General features: G+C 54.6%; 1 protein-coding gene across 3 annotated transcripts; it reads left to right on the forward strand.

Moving 5' to 3' along the window:
* Positions 1–1,991: 1,991 nt before the first annotated feature.
* Positions 1,992–25,165, forward strand: Ppp6r1 (protein phosphatase 6 regulatory subunit 1). 3 transcript variants are annotated; one of them, XM_046431077.2, is made up of 24 exons: positions 1,992–2,120; positions 12,715–12,947; positions 15,105–15,291; positions 15,375–15,512; positions 15,799–15,864; positions 17,058–17,170; positions 17,264–17,377; positions 17,964–18,126; positions 18,218–18,370; positions 18,466–18,600; positions 18,952–19,016; positions 19,127–19,242; positions 19,345–19,430; positions 19,512–19,601; positions 19,685–19,782; positions 21,246–21,303; positions 21,392–21,573; positions 22,767–22,894; positions 22,982–23,153; positions 23,262–23,332; positions 23,438–23,519; positions 24,052–24,162; positions 24,258–24,329; positions 24,409–25,165. In XM_046431077.2, the coding sequence occupies exons 2-24, from the start codon at positions 12,721–12,723 to the stop codon at positions 24,410–24,412; spliced, it is 2,631 nt and encodes an 876-aa protein (XP_046287033.1). In that variant the 5' UTR covers positions 1,992–2,120; positions 12,715–12,720; the 3' UTR covers positions 24,413–25,165. The 3 variants fall into 3 exon arrangements, with proteins under 3 accessions (XP_046287033.1, XP_046287034.1, XP_046287032.1); XM_046431078.1 differs by lacking the exons at positions 1,992–2,120; positions 24,258–24,329; XM_046431076.1 differs by lacking the exons at positions 1,992–2,120; positions 24,409–25,165 and having other exon boundaries at positions 24,258–24,333.
* Positions 25,166–25,229: the final 64 nt, after the last annotated feature.

Here is a 25,229-nt window from a genome sequence, read left to right on the forward strand (position 1 = left end):
CCTTGCACATGCTAGGCAAGTGCATTGAGCCACAACCCCAGCCCATATAAATCACTTTCTATATGTATATTTTTTGGTACTGGAGATTGAACTCAGGGGCACTTAACCACTGAGCCACATCCCCAGCCCTTTTTTGCACTTTATTTAGATTAGGTTAGATAAGTTGCTGAGGCTGGCTTTGAACTTGTGATCCTTGTGCCTCAGCTTCCCAAGCTGCAGGGATTATAGGCATGTGTCACTGCACTCGGCTGCTTTTATATATTGATAAGCATCCTATTGGTTCTGATTCTCTGGAGAACCCTAATATGCTCATAATTGCTGCAAGGTTTATGTCAGGAACCTGAGACTACTTTAAAATGAGATGTCAAAGATGAAAAATGAGGATTGGCAAACCCGGGGAAACAAATTGAGAATTGTGGTAAACTACATTGTGCAGTGAATGTTCTCTCCCTTCCATTCCACATCGATGAGACAAGAGGACTTTCCTGTCCCATGGTGGGTACAGCATATGCACCTCCTGCCACCATGATGGACTTGACCATGTGGCTTCCTTTAACCAAAAGATGGTGGCTGATGTGAGACAGTGGACTTAAAATACACTAATGCAGCTGGGCCCAGGCTCTCTGGCATCTGAGCGATGAGACATGGGGAGTACAGTCTTGCCAGCCTGCATATGTGCAGGTTCAAGCTGTGAACATGGCACATGGCACATGGCACATGCCATGCCATTGAGATAATCTGTCCTGCAGAACAAGCTGCCAGATACAAGGACCAAGCAAAACTGAGCATAACATACACACTAGATATTTCTAGCAGGGACCAGAAAAGACATGGCTGAAAAAATCAAATTACTGACAGGTGTTAATCAGTGGATGCTGGGGAATACGACAAAGATTAAAGCCATTAGAAGTTGGCAGATGTGCATGTATAACTGGCCTTCTTGAAATACAGAAAAGAACATACTCAGATACATGATTCAACAAAATGTCCCTAAAATGAAAAAACATCCATCTGCAGGTTTAAAAGCAAATTATGTTCTTTAACGCACTTCTAACCCGCACACGAGGCCTCTAAGATGGGCAGGGAGGGAGTTATGAAGTCGGGGGAGCTGAGGCACAGAGCCAGATGGACCTGCGTGAACACAAGGTGTGGGAGGACCCTGTGCAGCTCTGGGCTAGAGAAGTGGCCACGGCCCAGGAGCAGGACAGAAGTCAGCCACAGCCAGAGAGAAGGCGGCGCCAGAGAAGCGGGGCCAGGGGGACTAGGGTAGGGTCACGCCGGGATGGACGCTTCGGGACCCGACCCTACAGCCCAAGCAGAACTGGGCCGCGAGGAGCGGCACCGCGGATGGAAGACCGATCGGGGAGAGACGCCATGGAGTAGCAAGATCACTGGGCTTAGTGGCTTCCCGGCAGGGCGGTGCAAAGGTCCCCGGCGACGGCGGGGCCTGCACACTGGCCTTCTGCGCTTATTCACACAGAACGAGAACACGCCTAGCGCAGGCGCACAGGCGGAGGCTGAGTACCCGGAGGGTGGGGTCGGACGTCCGGACAAGCGCATGCGCACTGCGTGCATCAGGAGAGTAGCTCCAGCGCACCTGCGCAGCGAGGCGGCGGCGGGAGGGCGGGGCTTCCGCAGCCGCTCGCGCTCGGGGCATTATGGGATAGTGGCGGAGCGAGTCGGGCGTCGGAGGTGCTTAGGCGGACTGCAGCCCGAGACCCAGCCGCTTCAGGGGAGGCGTCGGCTGAGGAAGCGGGCGTCGGCCTCCGTTGGCCGCTGTGCAGCTCTGCGGTCTACTCGGGCTGCGGAGGAGGACGTATTCTCCTCTCGCGGGCGCCGGCTCGGCCGGGAACCCAGCCGAATTCCCCGTCCCTGCGCGCGGAGGCGCCTCGCGGGCCTCGCCACCCGACGCCGCCCTCGCCGTGGTCCCAAAGTTCGACGCGGCCCCGCGCGGCCTGACCGAGGGCGCGTGCGCGCCCCGAGCCCGTCGCGGCGCCTGCGCGAGCCGCCGCCCCCGCCCCACGGTCCGGGCCCGCGGCGGGGCCGAGCCGCCGGCGGCGGGGCGAGGGGGTGCGCCCCGATGAGCCCCGAGTGCGAGGAGCCGCCGCCCCGCCGCGCAGGTGAGCCCGGCGCCGCTCCCGGCCGCTCTTCCGCTGCTGTCGCCCTGCTGTCCTTTCCGCCCCTTCCTCTGTGCCTGAGTCTCGGTTCCTTCCCGTCCCTTACCTCGTCCCGAGTCCCCGTCGCTTCTTGTCCATTCACGTCCCTTCCTCTCCCTTCCCTTGGCGCGAGTCTGAGTCCTTCCCGTTGCCTCCTCTCTGCCTTAGGCTCAGTCCCTTCCCGGCCCTTGCCCTGGTACACACGCGCGCGCCCTCGCGCTGTCTCCTCCTTGCCCCCTGAGTCTCTGTCCCTTCCCCTTCACTCCTAAGTCTGTCTTCCCCAGTCCCCCAGTCTCTGTCCCTTCCCCTTCACTCCTGAGTCTCTGTCTTCCCCTGTCGCCCAGTCTCTGTCCCTTCCGCTTCACTCCTGAGTCTCTGTCTTCCCCTCTGTCCCCCAGTCTCTGTCCTTTACCCTTCACTCCTGAGTCTCTGTCTTCCCCTCTGTCCCCCAGTCTCTGTCCCTTCCCCTTCACTCCCGAGTCTCTCTTTCCTCAGCCAGTGTGTGTCTGTCTCTAACTTTCTGCACACCCGCCTCTCCCCGAGTCTCTGTCTCTTCCCCTGAATTGCGTCGCACCCTTAACCCGCCCGCCTCCTCTCAGTGTCCCAAGTTCCTTAGTCTCATGTCCCCTGCCCACTCCCATCCCCTTACTTTTTTCCTTTGGGAGCCCCTATGATCTTAAGGTTCTTGCCTGGGCCCTGGCCCACCCTCTTCCCCCAGCTAACATCAGGGTCCCTTCTGCTGGGACTCTCATTACCTCCTCACCCCCTGAGTTCAGCCTCCTTGGGCTCCTCTGCCACTGCCCATCCCCTCAGTCTTACTCCCCTTGGGTGCTACTTCTTTTCCTCCTCAGATCCTCCTTTCTTCCCACACACTTGCCCTTTCCTCTTGCCAGCCTTCTTGGATTCCTTGGCCTCCTGACTCCCAGAATAGTGGCTTCCCTTCACCTGAGCGAGGCTCCTGTCCTGGTGTCTGGCTGCCTGGGGCAGAAGGCTGGGGAGATCTGGCCTGCTTCTGTGCTGCGAGGCCTGCTGAGGCCAGGCTTGGGAACTTGGGGCTGGGCCCAGAGTGGGGGAGCTGCCCCCTGGGGAGACAAAGGCACCACTGGACAGTCACAATTACTGTCTTGTGATGAGGTAACTCAGGGCACTGCTGCAGGAGGCCACAGAGTGGGAGAGACTGGTGAGACTGGCCAGACAGGTGGCTTTTTCTGTCTAGGAAGGATGAGTAGGAGTTGACAGATGGAAAGTGGAAAGAAGAGCCTTCCGAGTGGAAGGAACAGCACCTGCAAATATGTAAAGGTGGGAACATTGGAGGAACCTGAGTCCTCTGTGTGGTTGAGTGAAGAAGCGTTGAGGGGCAGAGGGACAGAGTGGCATGGCTGGGATGCCTGTCCAGGGCTTTGAGTGTGACCTCTGGTTAGGGTCTTGCTCCCTTATACACAGACACCCTTGTCTGCACTGAGGATGCAGGCGTTTCTGTTAACCCGCCTAAAAAGTAAGATGATGTTTCTGGAAAGGAAGCTGCATTTTCTGACAGATGTGATACTAGGTTCAGCGTTGTAAAGAAACCTGCAGTGGGGTCACTTCTAGCCTGAGGGCAAGGTTCTAACTCAGCACCAGGGCAAATGCCCCAGAGATTTGAGATTGCCCGAAGAGCACATTTGGAGTGGTTTGTATACATACCCCTGTATTAACGTGTACTGCACACATGGAAACGCTCACCACACCCTGCCGCATCCACTTACTGGTGTTGGAATGGTGGTTGGCGTTGGCTTATGCTGTTAAAATGCTGTGTGCTCTGTTTTTCTTGTTTGTTTGTGGTGCTGGGGATTGAACCCAGGGCCCTGCACATGCTAGGGAGGTGTTTTGCCACTGAGCAGAATAAAACTTTTGCCTATTGAGTATCATTTTTTTTTTTAAATGATCCTGAAGGCAGTTCCTTTTTTTTTTTTTTTAAGTTGTTGATGGACCTTTATTTTATTCATTTATTTATATGTGGTGCTGAGATTCGAACCCAGTGCCTCACACATGCTAGGCAAGTGCTCTGCCGCTGAGCCACCACCCCAACCCTGAGTGTCATTTTGTCTATGTTCAATGACTCTAATTTTGGGATTAGGATCATGAAGAGGTAGTGAAGGCAAGTATGGATTGTCAGACCTAGGTGCCAGTCCTGGCTGTGCTTTTCTAATTGGTGGGACCTCTGGCAAGTTACTAAGTGATCTGTGCCTCCTCCTCATTTAAGTGGGGTTAACACGAGAACTTTCCTCATAGGTGGTTCTGGGGATTAAGCATGGATATTTGTAGATTCCCATAGCAGAATATAAGGCCCAGTAAGTGTACCTGAACCAATAGCTCTGTAAATTACTATTTGGTTTGGGATATATATTGCAGTTTATGCCCTTCAACTGGGCAGGAAACATTTGATAATGTCTGGAGACCTTTTTGGTTGTTACAACTGGAAGAGGGAATGCTACCAGCATCTAGTGGGTATGTGTGGAGGCCAGGGATGCTGCTCAATGTCATAGAATACACATGACAGTCCCCTCACCACAGAAACCACTTCAGCCCCAGATGTCAATAGTGCTGATAGAGAGAAACCTAGCTTTATTGCTTGAGCATTGGGTATTATATGGGCTTATCTCCTCTGTTAAATTTGTGAGTGGCAGTGTGTTAAGTGTATTTTGATTACTTTCATCGTTTTGGTGGTTTGCTTTTGTTGGATCATACACTGTTTCTTTCCATTAGAGGATGACTTTTCTTTTCTTTTGGTGCTAGGGATCAAACCCAGGGCCTTGTGCATGCAAGGCAAGCACTTTACAAATGAGCTATATCCCCAGCCCAAGAGGATGACCTTTTAAAGGATCTTTGACTGTTAGCTTCCCCCACTGCCTTCAGTTTTTTTTTTTTTTTTTTTAAATCCAGCAAGTACCTTTAGCTCTGAACCTTGCCTTATGCTAGATCCTGAGAAATTGGCATTTTTTCCAGGGGGCTCAGATGCTGTCTTAAGATAACCAGGGGATGATATAGAAGGAGGCATGGAGAAGCTTCCTGGAGGAAGTACTGCTGTGTGGAGATCTCAAGCACCCAGTGTGAGCTAGTCAGACCTGCAGAATGGAAGGGAAGGTAGAAGGAACTGCTCAGCTGGAGCTGAGCGCAGTCAGGTGAGGTGCACCAATTGTTGGGTGCTGTGCCATTCTTGTAGCAAGAGGTGAGGTGAAAGGCCTGGACGCTCTGGTGAGCCAGAGATGTCTTCCTCTTCCCTGATTTGCGTACCATGGCTTGTTGGTGATAAGCCCTCCTACCGTTGCCAGACCAGGAATTTCCTTTGAACAGTGGGTTTATGGATTCTTCTAGGAAGTGCTACCTTAGAATGACCCCCATCTGTAAGCCATTTCCCAGAGGAGAAAACGGGCTCACTGGGGTTAAGTCCTTGGTCTAGGCCGCAGAGATTTCAGTTAGAAAGATAAGATTTGAACCCAAATCACCTGTGATATTAACTTGCTCCTTTTGTTTATGCACGGGTTATTTGAAATCTGTCCACTGTTCTTTTCCTTTAAACCTGTGACAAGTCCAGGAGAATGGATCATGTGAGTCTCCTCCCCAGTCCTTGACCAAGTGTCCCTAGACTGTTCTGAAGTACTACATCCCTTAGGTTGGGCCACAGCTGCCACTTCCCCTGGGAGTGGGGTCTGCTATCAGAGGGGGAGGTGCCTGGTTTGCCCTCTAACTGGGGACCTTCCCCCAGGCTTTCCCACCCCCTGGAAAGTCCCATGTCGTTGTACCTTGTAGCCTTAGCCAGGCCCCTCTCCCCTTCTGTCAGTGGTCCCTTCTCCCAAATGTTTGTCTGCAGTGCCTATCCTGCCATGGTGGTGTTCAGTTCTGCAGCTGTGGGTCCTGCTCAGAGGCAGTAAGGTTGTTGTCCTTTCTCTGTCCTTGGAATTCAGTGTCACAAACCCCCTTTCCAGATTCGGTTCAGTGCTGTGAAGTTAGAGGTTTTGCTGACTCTGAACCACCTAGCCTTTTAAGGAGCTGGATGTTGGCAGGCCTGCGGCTGGTTCTCTCCCCTCCTAAGACAGTCTGCTGGACTATGGGCCTGTCCTGAGCTGGAGCCTCTGTTGAGCCTTGGTAGCCAGGTGGCTGTCCTCAGAGGTTCTGAGAGGCCTCATGCCCTCAACCTCCTCCATTTCCAGGTGCTGGGGGGCCAGGGCTAGGAAGATTTGGCAGATAAAGGACTGGCCATGGGTTTCCTGGTAGGCACATCTGTGTTTGGGGATGTGGCTGCTGCTGTGGGAGCCGCAGTGAGGCCTTGTCTGCTCCAGGGAAGGGGCTGGAGGTCTTTTGACGGGCAGCTGGTGTTGAAGGCCTTAGAAGAACACAGCGAAACAAGAAAACAGAGGCAGTGGTTTAGGGCTAGCAGGAGAAGCAGAGGTAGTTTTCGTTTTTAAGGGCTTCCTTTCTCATTTACAATTTCCCCTTCTTCCGTTTGCAGTCAGAGCCATGGTTTTCAAACGGTCTCTAAGGTCTCTCAAAACTAGTGGTAGTCAACTTCCGTTTTCTTGAAGTTGCTGAAAGTCGCAGAGTGTGGGGGTGGCGGTGTGTGTGGTGCATGCCTGAGTGTTTGAATGATCTGAGGAAAAGTGCTTGAGTCACTTGAGGAAAGGTTGTTTGTCTCCTGCTTTTCTATTTTGAGTGCCATTTGGTGACTGTCTCCTACCCATCCCGCTCCAGTATTTGGATGTGATTTTAGGGGCAGCTCAGCTCATTTTCATAACAGCCCTCCCTCCTGGGTTTTGTCCCCCATTTCATAGCCGAGGACTCATGCTCAGAGAAGCCAAGTGACAGGTTAGAGAGTGAATGCGAAGCTTTGCTGTCTTGCCAACTCCCAGGTTTCCAGCAGTTTTCATTAAATTGAAAGATGGGTGCTGAGAGTCAGGGTTTGAAGCCAGAGTGGATTGATTTTGTGGTGGGAAAAGTTTCTTTTTCTCTCTTTTTAAAGTTCTGCTGTATTTGTATCTTCAGTCAGAACCAGTGTTTGGAGGGCCTCAATTATTATTCAGTTGAATTTGAGTCTTTCCCCCTACTTCTGATTTTTGGAGGAATGACCTGAGATTGAGAATTTAAGGGCTGCCTGGGTTCTTGGGGCTCACAGAGGCCCCTGAATACCACACCCCATGCCAGCCAGCCCTCTCCCTAGAGCCAGTTCTCTGGGTATCCAACTTTGGGAGTGAAGCCTGGCCTATTCCCTGAAGCAGGTGCTGAGTTTGGAGCAGGGGTGAGACAAGTTTTGGGTTTGAGGGGCTGTACCCTGTGCCCTTTAACCAGTGCCTTAGAAGTGAGTGAGTGCTGTCTGTCAAGGGACCAGGGTACATTGGAAGGGGAGAATCCTAGCTCTGCCTCATGGTAGCTGAGTGTCTCTGTCCTTCTGGACCCCTTTCCATTAGGGACAGTGAGAATTCTTCCTATTATTAGTGTGGAGAGAGGAGGTGCTGTGAGGGCAAGTGCCTGGATTCTCTACAGCTGCTGTCATGGCATGGCCCTGTCCTGCCCCTTGGCTGGGACAGGGGGTGTTGGTGTTGAGAGATGGGGCAGGGGCAACCTGGATTGGCTCCCCAGAGCAGAGCCATGGTGGCCAGGCCAGTGGGCCCCTGTCAGTTCTGGGCTGGCTGGGATGTAGCATAAGCCCGTGCCTGGCCTCAGTGAGGTCGCCTCAGCAGCTTCTGTTCCTTTGGTAACGGTTTTGAGATACCATTCATATGCCATGTAGTTTGTCTGTTTGAAGTGACCAACCCATGGTTCCTAATGTGTTCACAACCTTGTGGAACCATTGCCATAATTTATTTTTTTCCTTTTTCTTACTCTTACAGTTGATTTTAGAAAATAAAAAGAAAAAAATTAACCCCCAAAGGAAACTATCCCCACTTGTCCACCCTACCCCGATTCCTGAAAACTAATCCACTTTCTGTGTCTGTGGACTTGCCCATTCGGGACACTCCCGTCAGTGGGGCTGTACAGCGTGTGGCTCTGCGTGTCTGGGCCACTTTCTGACCTGCCTGGCCTCCTTGCTGCTCCATGTAGAGAGGCTGTGTGTTCACCACGTTGAACTTCTTGTTGGTTCCCACTGCATGGGCTTCAGCCGGAAATTAGAGTCATGATTAATTTGGTGGTTGTCCCTTGAGATAATGCTGGTCCTAGGTACACCCAGATCAGGAAATGCATCCTGCTCCAGTGTGCTTTGGATTGGTGTCCCTTTCAATGGTCCTCCGTTTTCTCATTGGTGGCAGGCGCTAGGTCAGCCTGTTGCATTCCTCATCATCAAGTGGAGTAGAAACTAGGGACAGGTCCCTGAGGACTCAGGTCTGGCATCTGAGCAGAACGGGGAGTCCCACGGTGCAGGCATGTTTCCTGTGCAGCAGGGTGCTTTTATGTTCTCTCACACTGGGGGAGAATACACCCAGCACTCCATCTGTGGAGGCCAGCCTGTCCCTCCCAGCCAGCCCAGTTGCCTTTGTGGCTAGGAGGGGCCCAGGCCAGGGGTGGGAGTGGTACAGCAGCATCCCGTCACAGGGCAGGAACCTTGTGACCACTAGTTTGGAGATGGGGCTGTCTTTCAACTAGTGTTTGTGAGCAGTTACTGCCACAGTGCCGGGTTCTGTGTGAGGTGCTGCTCCAGGTGCTCCTGGTAACCTAGTGAGGAAGATTTTGAAGAAGTATCCTCAGAGGCAGTTTATGTGTATATACTGCAAGTACACCATTACTGTGTGGTCATGTTGCTTCCAGACAACACTCAATGCTGTGTGGGTCAGAATGCTTGTCCCAGGGAGACACAACAGAACAGTGGACGAAAGTGGGGCTGGGGGCTGGTTCTGCTAGGCTAGGTGGGGAAAGCCCAAATGTGGGCTCCCTGTTCTGTGAAACAAAAGCATAAGCAACCCGTTATTGGGGGAGTCCTTGAGGTGATCCAGGCATAGCATGTTCTGTTTTTGTTCTTATTGTTTTCTTTTTGGGGGCTGGGGATTGAACTCAGGGGCACTCTACCACTGAGCTACATCCCTAGCCTTTTTTATTTTTTGTTTTGAGGTAGGGTCTTAATAAGTTGCCAAGGCTGGCCTCAAACTTGTGACCCTCCTGCCTCAGACTCTCAGCCTCCCTAGTATCTGGGATTTCAGGTGTGCACCACTGTGCCTGGCTGTAGCATATTCTGGGGGCAGAAAGAAGACCCGTATCCCCGGGGAAGTTGTAGAACATGGCGTGAGAGAGGCTGGAAGATCTAGTTCAAGGTGGTATATGAGAGCAACAGGAGGCCACTAAGGGTCTGTCATCTGAGCAAGCTCCTGCTGGCTGGCTGGCTGGCTGAGGAGGATGAGGCAGTGAGCACCTGGTTTGGGCTGGTGGATATGCAGGGAGAGAGGAGATGGAGGATCAGCAGGGGCTGGATCTGGACTGGGAAGCCTTGCTAAGCCCCTGGATTTCTGATGGTGCGAGGTTGGAGAACAAATGAGGTGTCTGAATGACAGTGTCCCACTGATGGGCAGGGGTGAGCTATGCTATCACAGCTGGTCCACAGGGGACATGAGGACCATTGCCTTCTGTGTGTGTGTGTGCGTATTGCTAGGGATTGAACACAGGGCCTCATGTATGCCAGTTAAGTGCTGGACCACTGAACCATATCCCCAGCTTCCCCCACCCTCAATCCAGAAGGTGTCTGTTGAGTAAGTGTTGGGATGAGGTAGATGTGGAGCTTAGTGTCCAGCCACCTCCCCCTCAGGAGCAGGAATGTTGGCCTGGAAATGCCAAGCTCCTCGTGGGGATAGCCAGCTCAGATGCCATGGCCAGCTGTCCTGATGCAGGGCAAGTGCTGGAAGCAGCCTTCTGGAGCTCACTCATTCATCCAGGAAGGCCCAGTGCTGGCACAAGGCTGTAATGCTCTGAGAATTCACCTTCAGGTCTGAGTGCTAATTCTACTGTTTGCCTCTCAGATCTAGGCTTGGCCAGTTACCTTGGTGTGTCTCAATTTCCTCACCTGTAAAATGGGGCCAGCAGGGGCTGGGGTTGTGGCTCAGCAGTAGAGCGCTTGCCTCGCACGTGCGAGACCCTGGGTTCGGTCCTCAGCACCACATAAAAGTAAGTGAAATGGAGGTATTGCGTCCAATTACAACTAAAAAACAAATATTAAAAAAAAAATGGTGCCAGCAGTTCCTCCTTTGGAGGATAGTCAAGAGAGCTGGTTGAGTTATGACTGTGAAGTTCTTAGAATGATGGTACAATGGAGGTGCTAGGTGCATTGGTCAAAGTTGTCCTTTTCAGATGATAATATGACAGTGCCTCTATCCACAAAGACCCTTAAGGCCTTCGGGGTGTCCAGCACAGTGCTGGGGGCTACACGCACTGGAGGGGTCTTCCTGGGGTCTGTGGGCTGTGAAGGAGACACCTCTGAGATAGCTGAGCACAGGGTGCCTGGAGCCCTCTCTGGTGGAGGTGATATCAGGCATGCCCCCTGCCTGCACCCTGCCTCCCGGGGAGTAGGATTGGAGCTCTGTGGACGGTGGAGGTCAGTCAGTTAGCCAAGTGAACTGGGACTGGGTGACGGGGGCTCAGAGCCTCGTGTGTAGCCTTGTAGGGGTGGGAGCAGTATGTCACTGAGCATGTTGAGGGTGGGCTTAGCAGAGGGGACGGGAGATGGGGGCCTGGTCCTCAGGGCCCTTAGTGCAAAATTCTAGTGGGAACAAACATGAGGTGTTCAAGTTAGTATTTTAGAACGGTTATTGGAAAAGCAGTCTGGGGTCAGGGGCTCAGGGGCAAGTCCCAGTGAGTTGTGGACTAGGACCTGGAGGCCATAGAGGAGTGGGGCTCTTCAGTTGCCCCTGCTCTGTGGCAGTCTTGGAGCCTGCTTCTGCCTCTTCCTGCCCCCACCTTTCCATAATGGCTGCCACCGATCACAACCCTTTCCTTTATTCCACCTTCGTAGGCCTGGGTGTAGGAACTGACAGCATATCGCATCAGGATTGTCAGTTCCCCAAGGTACATCCCAGCCATGCCTCCTGTACTGAGCCTAGGGTGGTCCCCTTGTTGGAGTGGGCAGATAGCAAGGAGGTAAGGGAGTCGGCTGCAACTGTCCTGCTCTGCCATGGGGCTCCATCTTCTTCCTGGTCCCCTACCTCACAGTTACAGTCACTCAGGTTGCAGGTCAGAGGGTTTAGGGATATAGTGGAGGGCTATGTAGAGAACTCAGAAGGAAGGGTTGGGCAGAGAGAGAGTGCAGAAGGCATTGTTAGAGAGGCACCAGCATCTGTTTGCCTAGGAGGAGGTATCCTGCCTCCAATGGTGGCCTGTGGCAACAGTGGCCTCTGCTTCCATGATTGTGAGGCTCGGAAGAGGGAGGTAAGGAGCAGGAAATGTGGTTGGTGCCTTGCCTTTGGCAGGAGCTCCGTAGATGCTGTCTTTCGGGCCAGATGGTCTGCAGGGTCCAGGAAGCCATCCATGTACCTGGGCCTTGGTTCCTCCAATCCTGTGTGATGAGGTATTGGCAGCCTGTGTGGGGTGGTTGTGGTCTGGATGTTGTGTGCGGTGTATGCTGATGAACCAGTGACCAGGAGCACAGGTTGGCTCTGCCTCCCACAGGCTCTGGAGCCTAAGAGGTCCTTATGAGGAGCATGTGTCAGGTAATGTCAGTGGCTCAGAACAGAACTGCCTTGCCTCTGGTGAGTTGCTCTCGTTGCCTGTTAGTTACCTGTGCCCTGGGTGGTGAGGAGCTAGGTGTTGGTAGCTCATTTTATTATTCTTATCCCTCTGAAGCTGGGTTCATTCTGTCCTGGGTTCATTTGGGCACTGGGCAGTGTCTATTTTGGGAGCCTCCCAGCCCCACCCGGCAACTTTCCCCTTCCCTGTCCCAGGCCTTCATGAGGGGTGGTGAGGAGATGGTTGGGGTGTGTTTGTGTGTGTGGTGTCCAAGCAACAGCCACAGCCTCCAGATGAGCAGACTTCCTCCTCGCTCCTTGCCACCGCCCGCACCTCGCAGGCAGCCTTGGGTGATTTGCTGGGCTGGGCATCAGCTGTGTACTAGAGGTCATGGGGCATTTGAATTTGTTCAGCAGATAGGTAGAAGTGAGTCTGAAGCCAGAATTTCAAGTCATGTCCTTAGGGTGTCCCTGCCTAGATATGTAGACAGTGAACACTTGTGGGGAGAGGAACTGAAGTCACTCTGCAGTGTCTGGCCTCTCCTTGCTGGTCTTGTGTGGTCTGCATAGAGCACTTCACCAGGCCTAGGGCTGAGGGTGGATGGGGCAGTGGGCCTTGGATGTGAAATGACCCTGTGGAATGTAGGGGAAATGACTGGCCTGCTGGAAATGGTGGGTTGGAGGGTCACTGGCAGAGCCTGATGCTCACTGGGAGCGTCCAGCTTGTGCGATGGGAAGGCTGAGCTGGGGCACATCCCTGGGGACAGGTTCCACCTGAGGATGCAGACCTGGGTCTGCAGTCAGGAAGGGGGCACTTGGCTAGTATGGCTGGCGACTACCTTGGCTGGGACCGTAACATGCAGATTGTGTCCTGTTGCCCACAGGGCGCCATGTTTTGGAAGTTTGACCTGCACACAAGCTCGCACCTGGATACACTGCTGGAGCGGGAGGACCTGAGCCTGTCCGAGCTGCTGGATGAGGAGGACGTGTTGCAGGAGTGCAAGGTCGTCAACCGCAAGCTGCTGGACTTCTTGCTGCAGCCACCACACCTGCAGGCCATGGTGTCCTGGGTCACCCAGGAGCCACCAGCCAGTGGTGAGGAGCGGCTGCGCTACAAGTAAGTCCCCCACACCACCCCAACATTCAGTAACTTGGGTTTGGAGATAAGGAACTGAGGCAGAGAGGGCTGGGTCCCTTCCAGGGTCACACAGCTCACCTGGGTGCAGACTCTGCCCTGCTGCAGATTGCTTTATATGGTGGGATTTTCCAGACCTACCCATAATGCAGGGCCTGGTGGAATGAGTAAGTCCCACTTCACCCAGCCCTGACAAGAAGTGCTGTTTTGCCAGTATTTCATTTACCCAGTGCCTACTTTTTTTCCTGATCTTTTTTTCCAGCTTAGATCTTTATTGGGGTAATTGTAGAATGAAATACAGTTGTAGAAATGATAGAGAATTCCTGAGTATCTATTGCCACATTGCCCCTAGTGGTATCACAGCTGGGATGGTCACAAGGATGCTGTATTCCCACCTGTTGAAATGAGGTTCCCTGGATTTACTTGTGCCTACTCGTGTGCACAGGTACTAAGCTTATCATCCTATAGGTTTGTGTGTCTGTACCACATCCTGAACACTTCTGTCACCACAAGGACCCCTCATATGCCCATTTATAACCACACCCACTTTCTCCTATCCTGTCCCTGACCCTTGGCAACCACTAGTTGTCTCTACTTAACAATTTTTTTGGAGGTGGGGGCGCGTGCTGAGGGTCAAGTCCAGGGCCTTCTGCATGTTAGGCAAATGCTTTACCACTGAGCCATATCTCAGCCCCATTTATGGAGTTTTGTCATTTGGAAAGTATGATCAAGTGCATCATCTGATAGGTGACATGTTGGGCTTTTTCCCTCAGGGTGAGTTCTCTGGAGACTCAGGCTGCAGTGGGAAAGATGAGTGTCTTTTTGTTGTCGTTGAGGTCTACTTGATGGGCCTTGGCTTATGTGATTTGGACCCACGTGCTTTAAACCTCTAGAGGGCTCCCTGGGGGGTTAAAGCAAATCCCCTGGTTCTGGATCACATCTTTAACACCTGTGACTCTGTTGTCTTACTTGAGAGGGCAGCAGCTGGCTTCTGTCCTTGGTGCAGTGTACTCCGTGGCATGCAGAGTGCTGTGGGTGGAGGCGCCCACAACCTCTGTAGGGAGGGAGGCAGGACCGGGCAGCAGGCCCTGTCAGGGGTTTGGGCTGCATTCGCCCTCATACTGCCCTTCCTGGGCCCTTGCACTCTTCTCCCAATGGCTTCCATGTCTGTACCCTTCTTGTCCCTGCTCCTAGTCCACTGGTGCCACTCTCTGCCTCACTCTTAAGTTTTCAGTTTGGAGTCCTGAGCCAGACAGAGGGGATGAGGGCTGCTGCTCCGTTGGCCTTTTGTAGTGGGGACTTGGTAAAGCAGAGCCGACAAGGGCACCAGACTGGGAGCTTGAGGACTGGTGGGTCCCCTGCTGCTGCTGCTGATAGCACCTCTGGTGTGCCAGCAGAGTGTCCCTCTCGCTCCCTGATGTCTGTCAGCTGCCGCACACACACATACACACCCCACATGTGTGCCTTCTCTTTTTTCTTTGCTCTGGCTTCTCTCTCCAAGGGCCTCTGTTCACCTATACTCCACCGGTGTACAGCAGGCTGTGAACCAGGCTGTTTATAGCAAGGCAGCCTCCATCTCCACACTTGCACCTTGCTTGGCCCAGGGTGCCTGCCCCTTCCCAGGGAGTCTGCTTTCCAGGGGAGGGGCACCTGTGATATCCTCCACAATTTATGGATTAGACCAGAGCAGATTGTGGTCTCCAGGGGCTTTGGGTGGTAGCCTGGGCAGAATAGCTCTTTTCCTGGAGCTGCCCAACACTGTGCATGTGTCTGAAGAAGCGAAGCAGGAGATGGGGTTAGAGGTTCAGAAAAGTTGCCTGGGTCAGGGGCCAGGAGGGACACTCAGGTGGTGACCTAGAGGGAGCCAGCCTTGACTGGGACAGTGTATGGGCTGCTTGTGTGTCCTTGGGAGGAATGGAGTTGGTGGTGGTGGCAGGGTAAGGAAGTGAAGGGGCTTCAGAACCATACTCAGGTCAGATGTTTTCTTGGGGTGTTGGAGAGCCTCCGCAGTTCTCAGAAAGGCCTGGGGAGGACGTGGGCAGTGAGGAGGATCTTAAAAGTGTTCCTTTTGCTTCCCTTTCCTGGACTCATGAGCCCAACGTTCTCTGAGTTCCCCTAATTCCCATGCTTGTCTCCTAGGTACCCCAGTGTGGCCTGCGAGATTCTCACCTCGGACGTGCCCCAGATCAACGATGCCCTGGGTGCAGATGAGTCCCTCCTGAGCCGGCTCTATGGCTTCCTGCAGAGCAGTGACAGCCTTAACCCGCTGCTCGCTAGCTTTTTTAGCAAGGTCATGGGCATCCTCATCAACCGCAAGACAGACCAGGTGCCTGCTTCCCTTCCACACTGGGGTTGGGGGGTTGCTTGGGATCAAGGAACCTGGGACATGACGTGGCCCTGTGCCTCCAGCTCGTGTCCTTCCTACGCAAGAAGGATGACTTTGTGGACCTGCTGTTGCGGCACATTGGCACCTCGGCCATCATGGACCTCCTCTTGCGCCTGCTTACCTGTGTGGAGCGGCCCCAGCTGCGGCAGGATGTCTTCAATGTGAGGAGGGCCCCACTCAGTCAGGGTTAGAAATCATCCAGATGCAGTGGTGACACTGTGGTGGACACTGTGAGGCCAGATTCCTCAGTTTGGCGAGACCCCGTCTCTAAAACAACAAAAACAAAAAGGCTGGGGTTGTAGCTCAGGGGTGGCCTTAGGGAGTTCTCAGGGAGGCCTGGGGAGGACATAGGAGGTGAGGAGGACCTGGGTTCAATCCCCAGTAAAAAAAAAAAAAAAAACAAAAAAACCCAGGGAACCTAAAGCAGCCCTGGCTTCTCACCCTCAGTGGCTCAATGAGGAGAAGATTGTCCAGCGGCTGATCGAGCAGATCCACCCATCCAAGGATGACAATGTGAGTGCCCTGGTGTTCTTCAGGCCTCTTACGTCAGGTCCTGCCCCTTGAGAAAGGGAGCACAGCATAAGGTTCACACAGGCTGTGGGCTGTGGAGGGTCCATGAGGGCCTGGAGGTATAGCCCTGGTGTCCTCGAGGGACAGGGGCACAAGACTGAGCTGTGGCTGCCTGCCTGCTCGGTTAGACCCAATGCTCTGCTTGTGTTTCACTCCCTGCTTAACCCCCTTTTATTTTGAACCCAGGGGCCGTTAACCACTGAGCCACCTCTCCAGCCCTTTTTATTTTGAAGCAAGGTCTTGCTTGTTTGCTGAGGCTGACTTTGAACTTGTGATCTTTCTGTCTATGCCTCCCAAGTTGCTGGGATTATAGGCGTGTGCCACCACCCCCGGCGCTCTCCTTTCTTAACAGCTTTACTGAGATATAAATGGCATGTTGTATATTATACCAATTTAAGGTTATAGTTCAGTGGGTTCTAGTACATCCACAGTATTGTGGGTAACTCAAAGAGTATTTTTCATACTCGAAACCCTGTGGCCATTAGCACTTTCCCAATCTTGCCTGTCCCTCTTCCTGGCAACCAAGCCCTTTCTGTACATTTTATACAAACAATTTGGGGTTTTGTCTTTTTTATTTGTTTAGTACTAGAGATTGAACCCATGGCCTCACACATGCTAGGCAAGTGCTCTACCACTGAGCTACATTCTGTCATGTTTAATAAAAATGGAATCTCATACTAGATGATATTCTGTGTCTGGCTTCTGTCCCTTGACAGTGTTTTCAGGACCATCCTCAGGCTGGGGTGTGGCTCAGTGGCAGAGCACCTTTACAGGCCCTGTTTCTGTCCCAGCATCACACACAAGCATCATCCTTGTTGTAGCATGGGTCAATGCCTCATTTCTTTTGGTGGCATAGTAATACTCCATGGTGTAGAGAGGTCATAATCTGCTTTCCCTCCACCAGCTTTTGGGCATCTGGTGTTGTGAGCAGTGGTTTGTGTGTGTGTGTGTATGAGAGAGAGAGTGTGTGTGTGTGTGTGTGTGTGTGTGTCTTTTCTGGAAGCATTTGGTACTTCTTTGTTCCCTCCTTTTGTAGCATATTTCCCTGTGTCTGTGTGACCTTCTGTATCCCAAAGTGGCTAGAGGCCACAGATGGTCAGCTTATGTAGGGTCCTCACTCATTTCCCCCTCCCCAGCAACATTCCAACGCATCCCAGTCCCTGTGCGACATCATCCGCCTGAGCCGGGACCTGATGATCCAAGGCCAGGACAGCCCGGAGCCTGACCAGCTGTTGGCCACCCTGGAGAAGTGGGTTTGCAGAATGGGAGTTGAAGCCCAGGGAGGGGAGCCATCTTGGGTCCCTGCCCTGGGCCTTCACTCTGACCTACTCCTGCTTCCCAGGCAGGAGACCATCGAGCAGCTCCTGAGCAACATGTTTGAGGGAGAGCAGAACCAGTCAGTCATTGTCAGTGGGATCCAGGTGCTGCTGACCCTTTTGGAGCCCAGGAGGCCAAGGTGAAGGTGCTGTCCAGAGATGGCACGCTTTGTTGTCTGTGGGGCGAAGCAGCAGCGCCCGGCTGCCCCACGGCTTAGTGGCTGGTTGTGTTCCTGTATGCCAGTTTGATGTGCCACATCTTATTTCATTAAGAAGGAGGAAACTGGGCTGGGGATGTGGCTCAGTTGGTAGGGTGCTTGCCTTGCATGCACAAGGCCTGGGTTCAATCCCCAGCTCCACATTAAAAAAAAAAAAAGAGGAGGAGGAACTGAGGCCGGGCTCACTGTTCAAAGCTGGTTGGTGGGAGGGGCAGTTTTCAATGGCTGTCTGCGCCTAGACCAGTCCTCAGGCTGCCTTGGGGCTTGTATTCCACCTGCCAGGCTCGGCCTCATCCAGTTCCCCTTACTTGTGCCCAGTGAACTGTGGACACTGTGGCTGGACTGGGGCTCACAATCTTCTCCAGCCTGTCAGGAGGGCTCCAGACGAGCAACCTCTGGGGCACATGATGGCTGGCTCCCTTCCCAGACATGGACTTTGAGCCCTCTCCTGTGTAGAGTGCACAGGCTCCTCTGGCTCACTCTGCTCTTGATCCTGCCCCTGCTGCAGGACGGATGCTGTGACCATGAACAACTTCTTCAGCAGTGTGGATGGCCAGCTAGAGCTCCTGGCCCAGGGTGCCCTGGACAGCATGGCATCCAGTGTGGGTGCCTTGCACGCCCTGCGCCCGCGACTCGGCTGCTTCCACCAGCTCCTACTTGAGCCTCCCGAGGTGGGGGATGTGAGGGTTTTCGTGTCTCCAGGGGTGATGGGATGGCAGGGAAGGTGGCCTTCAGGATCTGAGTGCCCTCTTGCTCCTGCAGCTGGAGCCACTGCGGATGACATGGGGAAGCCTGGCCCCACCACTGGGCAACACACGTTTGCATGTAGTCAAGCTCCTGGCCAGCGCCCTGAGTGCCAATGATGCTGCCCTGACACAGGAGCTCCTGTTGCTGGATGTGCCTAACACCATGCTGGTACAGGAGCCAGGGGGTTGGGGGCTAGGGGCAGGGGAGTGCCAGGTCGCAGGTCACACATCTCTGGTGCCAGCATGTGCCCCCCCCCCCCTCAGGACCTCTTTTTCCACTATGTCTTCAACAACTTCCTGCATGCTCAAGTGGAGGTGTGTGTGAGCGCCATGCTGAGCTCGGGGGCCCCTCCTGACAGCAGCTCTGAGACACCTGCTCCAAACCCTGTGGTGAAACATGTGAGTCGGGGTCCCTGCTTCCCTCTCTCTGGGGGCCTATCCCTAAGGGTGCACCCTCAGAGGCCTGCCCCGTCCCTTCTTCTGCCTGTTTGTGAGTGCCCGGCTGCAGCAGTCATCAAGGGTAGGCTGCTTGGCAGGCCTATGACCAGGTTGGCTGAGGGTATGTGCATGTCCACAAGTGTGTGCATGTGTGTCTTGTGCTCCGTGGAGAAAGCCAGAGGATGGCAGGCCGAGGAGGCAGGGCCTGCCTCTGTCCCTCTGTCCCTCACAGTCTGATGCGAGCCTGGGGCCTGGTGGAGTGTGCTTGCTGAAGACTCCACCCTGACTGCTCCATATCCCCACTGCTCACAGCTGCTGCAACACTGCCGCCTGGTGGAGCGCATCTTGACCTCCTGGGAGGAAAACGACCGTGTACAGTGAGCTCCTGCTGCCCTGCAGGGTGGATGGGGCAGGGGAGGACAGGCCCCGGGCTCGGCAGCCCTGGCATCCACCCCACCCTCCAGCTGTGTCCTCTGCTCTCATCCAGGTCTGGGGGGGGCCCAAGGAAAGGCTACATGGGCCACCTGACACGGGTGGCCAACGCACTGGTGCAGAATGCAGAGCAGGGGCCCAATGCCGAGCAGCTGGGGCAGCTGCTGAAGGGTGAGGCGGGCTGGCCAGGACAGCCGGTGGGGCGGGAGGGTGCTGGAGTCTGAGTGGCTGCTTACGTCCTTCCTTCCATCTCCTCCCGTCCCATGTGTCTAGAACTGCCAGGTGAACAGCGGGAGCGGTGGGAGGCATTTGTGTCAGGACCTCTGGCAGAGACCAACAAGAGGAACACTGTGGACCTGGTGAGGCCCAGGTTTCTGGCAGGAATGTGCTTCTCTCTCTCTTGACCCTTGGCCCTTGACCGTTGTTCCTGTCCTGGCCAGGTGAACACCCACCATCTGCATTCCTCCAGTGACGACGAGGACGACCGGCTCAAGGAGTTCAACTTCCCCGAGGAGGCTGTGCTGCAGCAGGTGGGCCTAGGGCTGTGCCGCAGGAACGGGGCGGGGCTCTCCCTGCTCAGCTTCCCTCCAGCCCCGCCTCCATGCCCCCACAGGCCTTCATGGACTTCCAGATGCAGCGCATGACCTCGGCCTTCATCGACCACTTTGGCTTCAATGATGAGGAATTTGGGGAGCAGGAGGAGAGTGTGAAGTAAGTGTATCTGTGAGGGTGGGGCAGGCCTCACCTCAGGGTGGTGGGTGCCGTTCCTCTGTGTGGGTGAGGAGAGGCCCAGTGCCGTCCTGTCTTGGCAGCACACACGCACAGTGTGCGTCCTCCCAGCCTCTGGCCACCGCATCTCCTATTAGACTGAGGCTCTGCAGTCTCCCCTCCCCGTGCTGAAGGCCAGCAGGTGAGGTCCCCACCCCTGGGCCAGCACGGAGGCTGATGCCTTGTCTCAGTGAGAAGTTTATGAAGAGCGAGTTCACCACAACACTGGGAAAAGTAGAAGGGCACTGCCCCAGAGGGCAGGACAAGAGGCTCCCTGCTGTCATACATGGGGTGCAGATGGAGAGGGGTGGCATGAGGGAGGCTGGGTCAGCATCGCCATCACCACTGACGGTGCTCTGGAAGCCTTGTGGATGTCGACCCATTTTGGGATAACACCCGCAGTTGCCTTCGAGCAGGGCTTCTGAGCCCATGGATAGCCAGGGGACCAAGGCTCCAGAACATAGCTGGAGAGTATGGGAGGGGATTGTAGCAGCCACCCTAGGGCCCCTGTGCAGCACTGTGTGAGGGGCACCTTGATAGGCTCCACTCAGCTGTGGCCCTGTGTGGCCTTAGATGTGGCTATGAGATCCTGGGCTGTGTGTTGTGCTTATTGGTCTTATTGATCAGAGGCCTGTGCTGAGACCCCTGGGAAAAACACCCAAGTACAGATCTGACTCCACCGTGGTGGGAGGATGGACTGACTACTCAGTGGATGACATTGAATGACCAGCTTCCCTGTGAGACGAAGCTATGAGCCAGGCATTCTGGTGCACACCTTAATCCCTATGACTTAGGAGGCTGAGGCAGGAGGATCTCAAGTCCGAGGCCAACCTGGGCACCTCATACCCTTTCTCAAAAAAAAAAAAAGTAAATAAAGGGCAACAAAGCTGTTACCTTCTCCTCTACCAAGATGAATTACATGAAAAAAGTGAAGAACAAACCCACGAAGTGTTCTAGGGGGGAAAAATGAATGGATACAGAATTTGGGGGATGAATATGCTACCCTGCAGGGTTCCTGTTGCAGGAGATGTCAGATCAGCTAAGAGGTGGCCGGTGCAGAGTGGACATCTGGGCTGCCCCACTCTGGGCCCACTGTGTGCCTTAGCTTGTTGCCTTGTGCTTTGAGAGGAGATCGGGACACTCCCTTGTAGGGTGGCTATGGCCAGTATGTGAGCAACATGTGGCACAGGGCTGGTGATGGCCCAGCATAGCTTATGGACCTGCTGGGAATGTGCGTGTGTCAGGTGGCTTGGTTTGTCCCCACTCTCTCAGCCGACTGTCACGTGCTGCAGGTCTTTGGGGAGCAGACGGGAGTCGTAGTTGTGGGGGTGGGCTCACCACTTCAGTGAGTGAAGGGAACGTGGATCCCAAGGTGCCCTCTCACCCACCCCTGCCTCCTTTCCTAGCGCGCCTTTTGACAAGACAGCCAACATCACCTTCTCCCTCCATGCGGATGACGAGAACGTGAGTGCTTGCCTGTCCTGGACAGTGGGGTGGAGGGATGTGAGGGCACTGTGGGCAGAGGAGTCATCTTCCCACCCTGTACCTCTAGCCCAATGCCAACCTGCTCGAGATATGCTATAAGGACCGCATCCAGCAGTTTGATGATGATGATGAGGAGGAAGAGGATGAGGAGGAGGGCCCGGGTTCTGGGGAGTCGGATGGAGAGTATGGTGCTTGGCAGGGCAGCCAGCTGGTGAGGACAGCCCGCTTGGGCCAACCCCCTGGAGTCCGGTGAGTTCCTGGCTGAGTGAGAACTCAGGAAGGAGTAGTAGTGTGTGTACTAGTTGGGGCACTTTGAATTTTGAGTGATAGAAACCCAGACCAAATGAGTTGAGCTACAGAAGGAAAAGGACAGACTAGGAGTGCAGATGGGTCCTCCCTCCATCACATGGCTGCTCCCATATGAGCTCTTAGGCACGTTTCCCGTACAGGGGTAAAGGGTCCCTTTTTCCTAATTCCACAAAGCTGGAATTAGGTTGTGATCAGCCTTGTGTGAATATTGTGTTAATTTTTTGTTCTTTGATTAAATGGATTCATGCTGTGTATATTTTGCCAGCATGAACACCAGGTCAATGGGCTGTGACTCTGTGGGCTGCCTGATGACTTGATTTGCAGATTAGTGTGTTTTATATTAACTTTTTTTTTTTTTTTGGTAGTAATGGGGCTTGAACCCAGGGGCATGCTACCATTGAGACACATTCCTAGTCCTTTTCATTTGAGACAGGGTCTCCCTAAGTTGCCCTGGTTGGCCTTGAACTTGGTGTCTCCCTGCTCAGCTTCCCTCACCTTCCAGGTGCTACCACACCTTTTTAATGATGTTACCTTTTTAACGATATGTGTGTCATGCATATAGATAAGTGTAGCACCCCAAGAGTACAGCTACATGGACTCCCCTTTGTCAGTACCTGATCTGGGAGCTGGGCCTTTCATTTCCTGGGGTACCCTCTGCTGGCCACTGACCTTGATGTCCTGCTGTAGACCACTATGTGACTCTGGTGCAGGTTGAACATCCTGTGTCTAATGTGCCTGGGGCCAGTAGAGGAAGAGAGTGGACCGTTCTATCGAGTGGAGGCTCTGGGTGGGGAGGCCTGCTAGGGGATGATGATGCTGGTGATGTCCAGTGGGCACTCAGGAGCTGGCATCTGTCTGTGTGACCTTCTGCTGTGTCTGAGTCTGTATTTCCTGGATGTCTGTCCTGCCTTGGAGGACAGATGGGGATGACCGTCTTTACTGCTCTGTTCAGCACATGCAGGAATCCCTGTCCCTAGGCTCTAGGACCTCCTTGTCAGTGGCTTCCCAAAGTCCTCCTCTGCCTGTTTTCTTTTGTCAACATCTGTCTACCCTGTGGCCCTGGGCTGCAGTGGGGGAAGTGGGTCAGTGGGCTGTCCCTGCATGGCCACCTGATGAAATGGTGTCGGGGGCAGGAGTGGAGGCAGCACAGACAGCGAGGACGAGGAGGAAGAGGAGGAAGACGAGGAGGAGGCTGATGGCAGGGCAGCCCGTGTTCGGGTTGACCCCACTTCTTACCCCACAGCTGGCTCTCTGCCTCCTGGTGAGTGTTAGGTGGTGGGTGATCGGGTACACATGGGGTGTGTGCTGCTAGCTCACCTTTGTCTCCATTCCCTGGCCCCTGCCCCAGGCCCAAGCTGGACCGCCACCTTTGACCCAGTGCCTATGGATGCCCCAATGGACCCCCAAGTCTCCGGGGAGGAGGAGCTACACTCTGGGCCTCCAGCACCTGCGGGGCCCCTTGACATGCCGCCCACCCAGAGCCTGACCAGTCCTTCAGCCCTCAGTGCCCTGCAGCTCAGGTGAGGGCAGGTGGGGCAAGTGGACATGAGACTGACATTCCTGGGTCCTCTCCCTAGGCTTGGGTGCTGACCCCAGCCACACCTTCGGGCTCTTCTCTTACCTCCTAGGTCTCAGGACCCCACGCCCACCTCAGCACCTCAGGAAGTCACAGATGATAGCAAAGTGACAGAGTCCTCTGGTGAGCCTGCCTGTGCCCTGCCCACTGGGGTCCTGGGGTCTCAGCCTGGCTGTGTCTGAAGCTGCTGGGAGGCAGCAGCTGATACCTGCTCTGTCTCCTTCACAGCCCCTTGCCAGGCCTTGGTTAGCACCGAGGGCCTCCAGGCCACCCTGCATGGGATGCGCTCCACCCCCAGCAACTTGGACAGGTAAAGGGGCGTTAGTCCGGGTTGCTGGGGGGCAGGGGCAGCCTTATGTTCCTGTAGAGATGGGTGTGGCTGTCTTGTCTCGGGCTGCTCCTGGTTGCTGAGCCTTTCCTTGCATTCCCTGTGGCTTTTTTTATTTTTCCTAAGTAAATACGCATAGGGCAGGAGTAGGCTTGAGGGTCCTTGTAGCCCCAGGGGCAGAGAAAGGCTTCCTGGAGGGTGTAAGGGGTCTTCAGAAGCCGATGTGCAGAGGACCTATGTGGGTGGGAAGCACCTCCTGCACAGGGTATCTGGTGCAGCTGATGTGGGGTACAAAGTGGGCACCGCTTGCCTGCCCCTTCCCCTGCCTGGGCTGTTTGGTCCCACTTTACTCTGCCATCTGTATCCTCATGGGCATCCACGAAGCTACCAAGCATCTAGCTGGTGTCCGGCCATGATGCTCAGTAAGGCCCCTCTAGGAGTGATGGGCAGTCTAGGGTGGATTATGGTAACAAGTGAGGCTGTCCGCTGACTGCCTCATTGGTCTTGTTTACAGTGCCACCAGAGACCCCTCTACCTCCATCCCAGCCTCCGGGGCCCACCAGTCCCCCAAGACCACAGAGTGGGAGAAGAGCCCAGGGCCCATGGAGCTCCCCCCAGGCCAGAGGTGAGCAGTGAGAAGGCCTCCCTTGGAGGAGGGACTGGAGTGGGGCAAGCTGGGAGGCAGGCAGTGACCTCTGGGTCCCTTCTCTTCTCTGACAGTGCCCAGGCCCTTGAGCCTCCTCCAGTGCCCAACGGCTCTGCCCCTGGAGGGCCCATCTCCCCGGGCTCCCAGTGAGTGTGGCCACAGCCTGGGGCAGGTGGGAGGGACAGGGCTCCTGGACCCTCATGTTCTGTCTCCCTCTCCTCCCAGGTAGCTGCCTGGTGGTGGTGGCGGCGGCCAGATCCTCCGTCCTTTCCGTGGACCCCAGTGGGGCAGGGTGGGTCCCAAGATGCCCCCTGCTCCTGTCACCCCCTTCCTTCACATTCTCTCCTCTGGATTCCCAGGAGGCTGGTGCCAGGGAGACAAGCCCCCACCCACCCCCATTTGCACTGAGAAGAGAAATTACGGAGCTTTGTCTCCCAGAATAAAGATAGAGAGTCATGTGGAAAGAAGGAAGAAAGAGAGACATATATTATATATTATATATATACTGAGAAGGAGAGAAGAAGCTGGGATGCCGCGTAGGGTCCGTGGCTCCGAAGCACACCCTCCCTGTCTATCCTGGTGGGGGCTGGCTCTGGGGTCCTGAGGCTGCTGCCGTGCCCCAGTTCTGTGTTCTGTGGTTCCGGTGCCGATGCCCGTGCCCATGCCCACATCCAGCCTTTCAGCTCAGGTCCACCTTGGGGGAAAGCCTGCGAGGGTGTCGGGCCCGAGTGGGGCTGTGCCTTCGCTCAGACCCTGCACTTTCACCCAGGCGCCTGGCCCTGGGGAGTGGGGCCTCCCTGGCAACATCCCCAGGGGCCCTGAATCAGTTTGGCTGGGCCCCCTTGCCCAGGGGCCTGGGGTCCCAGCCCTGCTGCCATGTGGCCTTGTCCCCCCTCCCCCAGCCTGGCGTGAGTGTGCGAGTGTTCGTGCTGAGCTTCTATTTCATATTGCAAATATAAATAAAGGAAGACTGTTTACGATTCTTGATGGTCAGACCTTGAGTTCTGGAATGTGGGGTGGAGAGCAGCTTCCCCTCTGAGGCTGTG

The sequence above is a fragment of the Marmota monax genome, unplaced genomic scaffold, assembly GCF_021218885.2.
Source record: "Marmota monax isolate L192 unplaced genomic scaffold, Marmota_monax_Labrador192_F-V1.1 WCK01_AAM20220418_F8-fsc00215, whole genome shotgun sequence".
Classification (NCBI taxonomy): Eukaryota; Metazoa; Chordata; class Mammalia; order Rodentia; family Sciuridae; genus Marmota; species Marmota monax.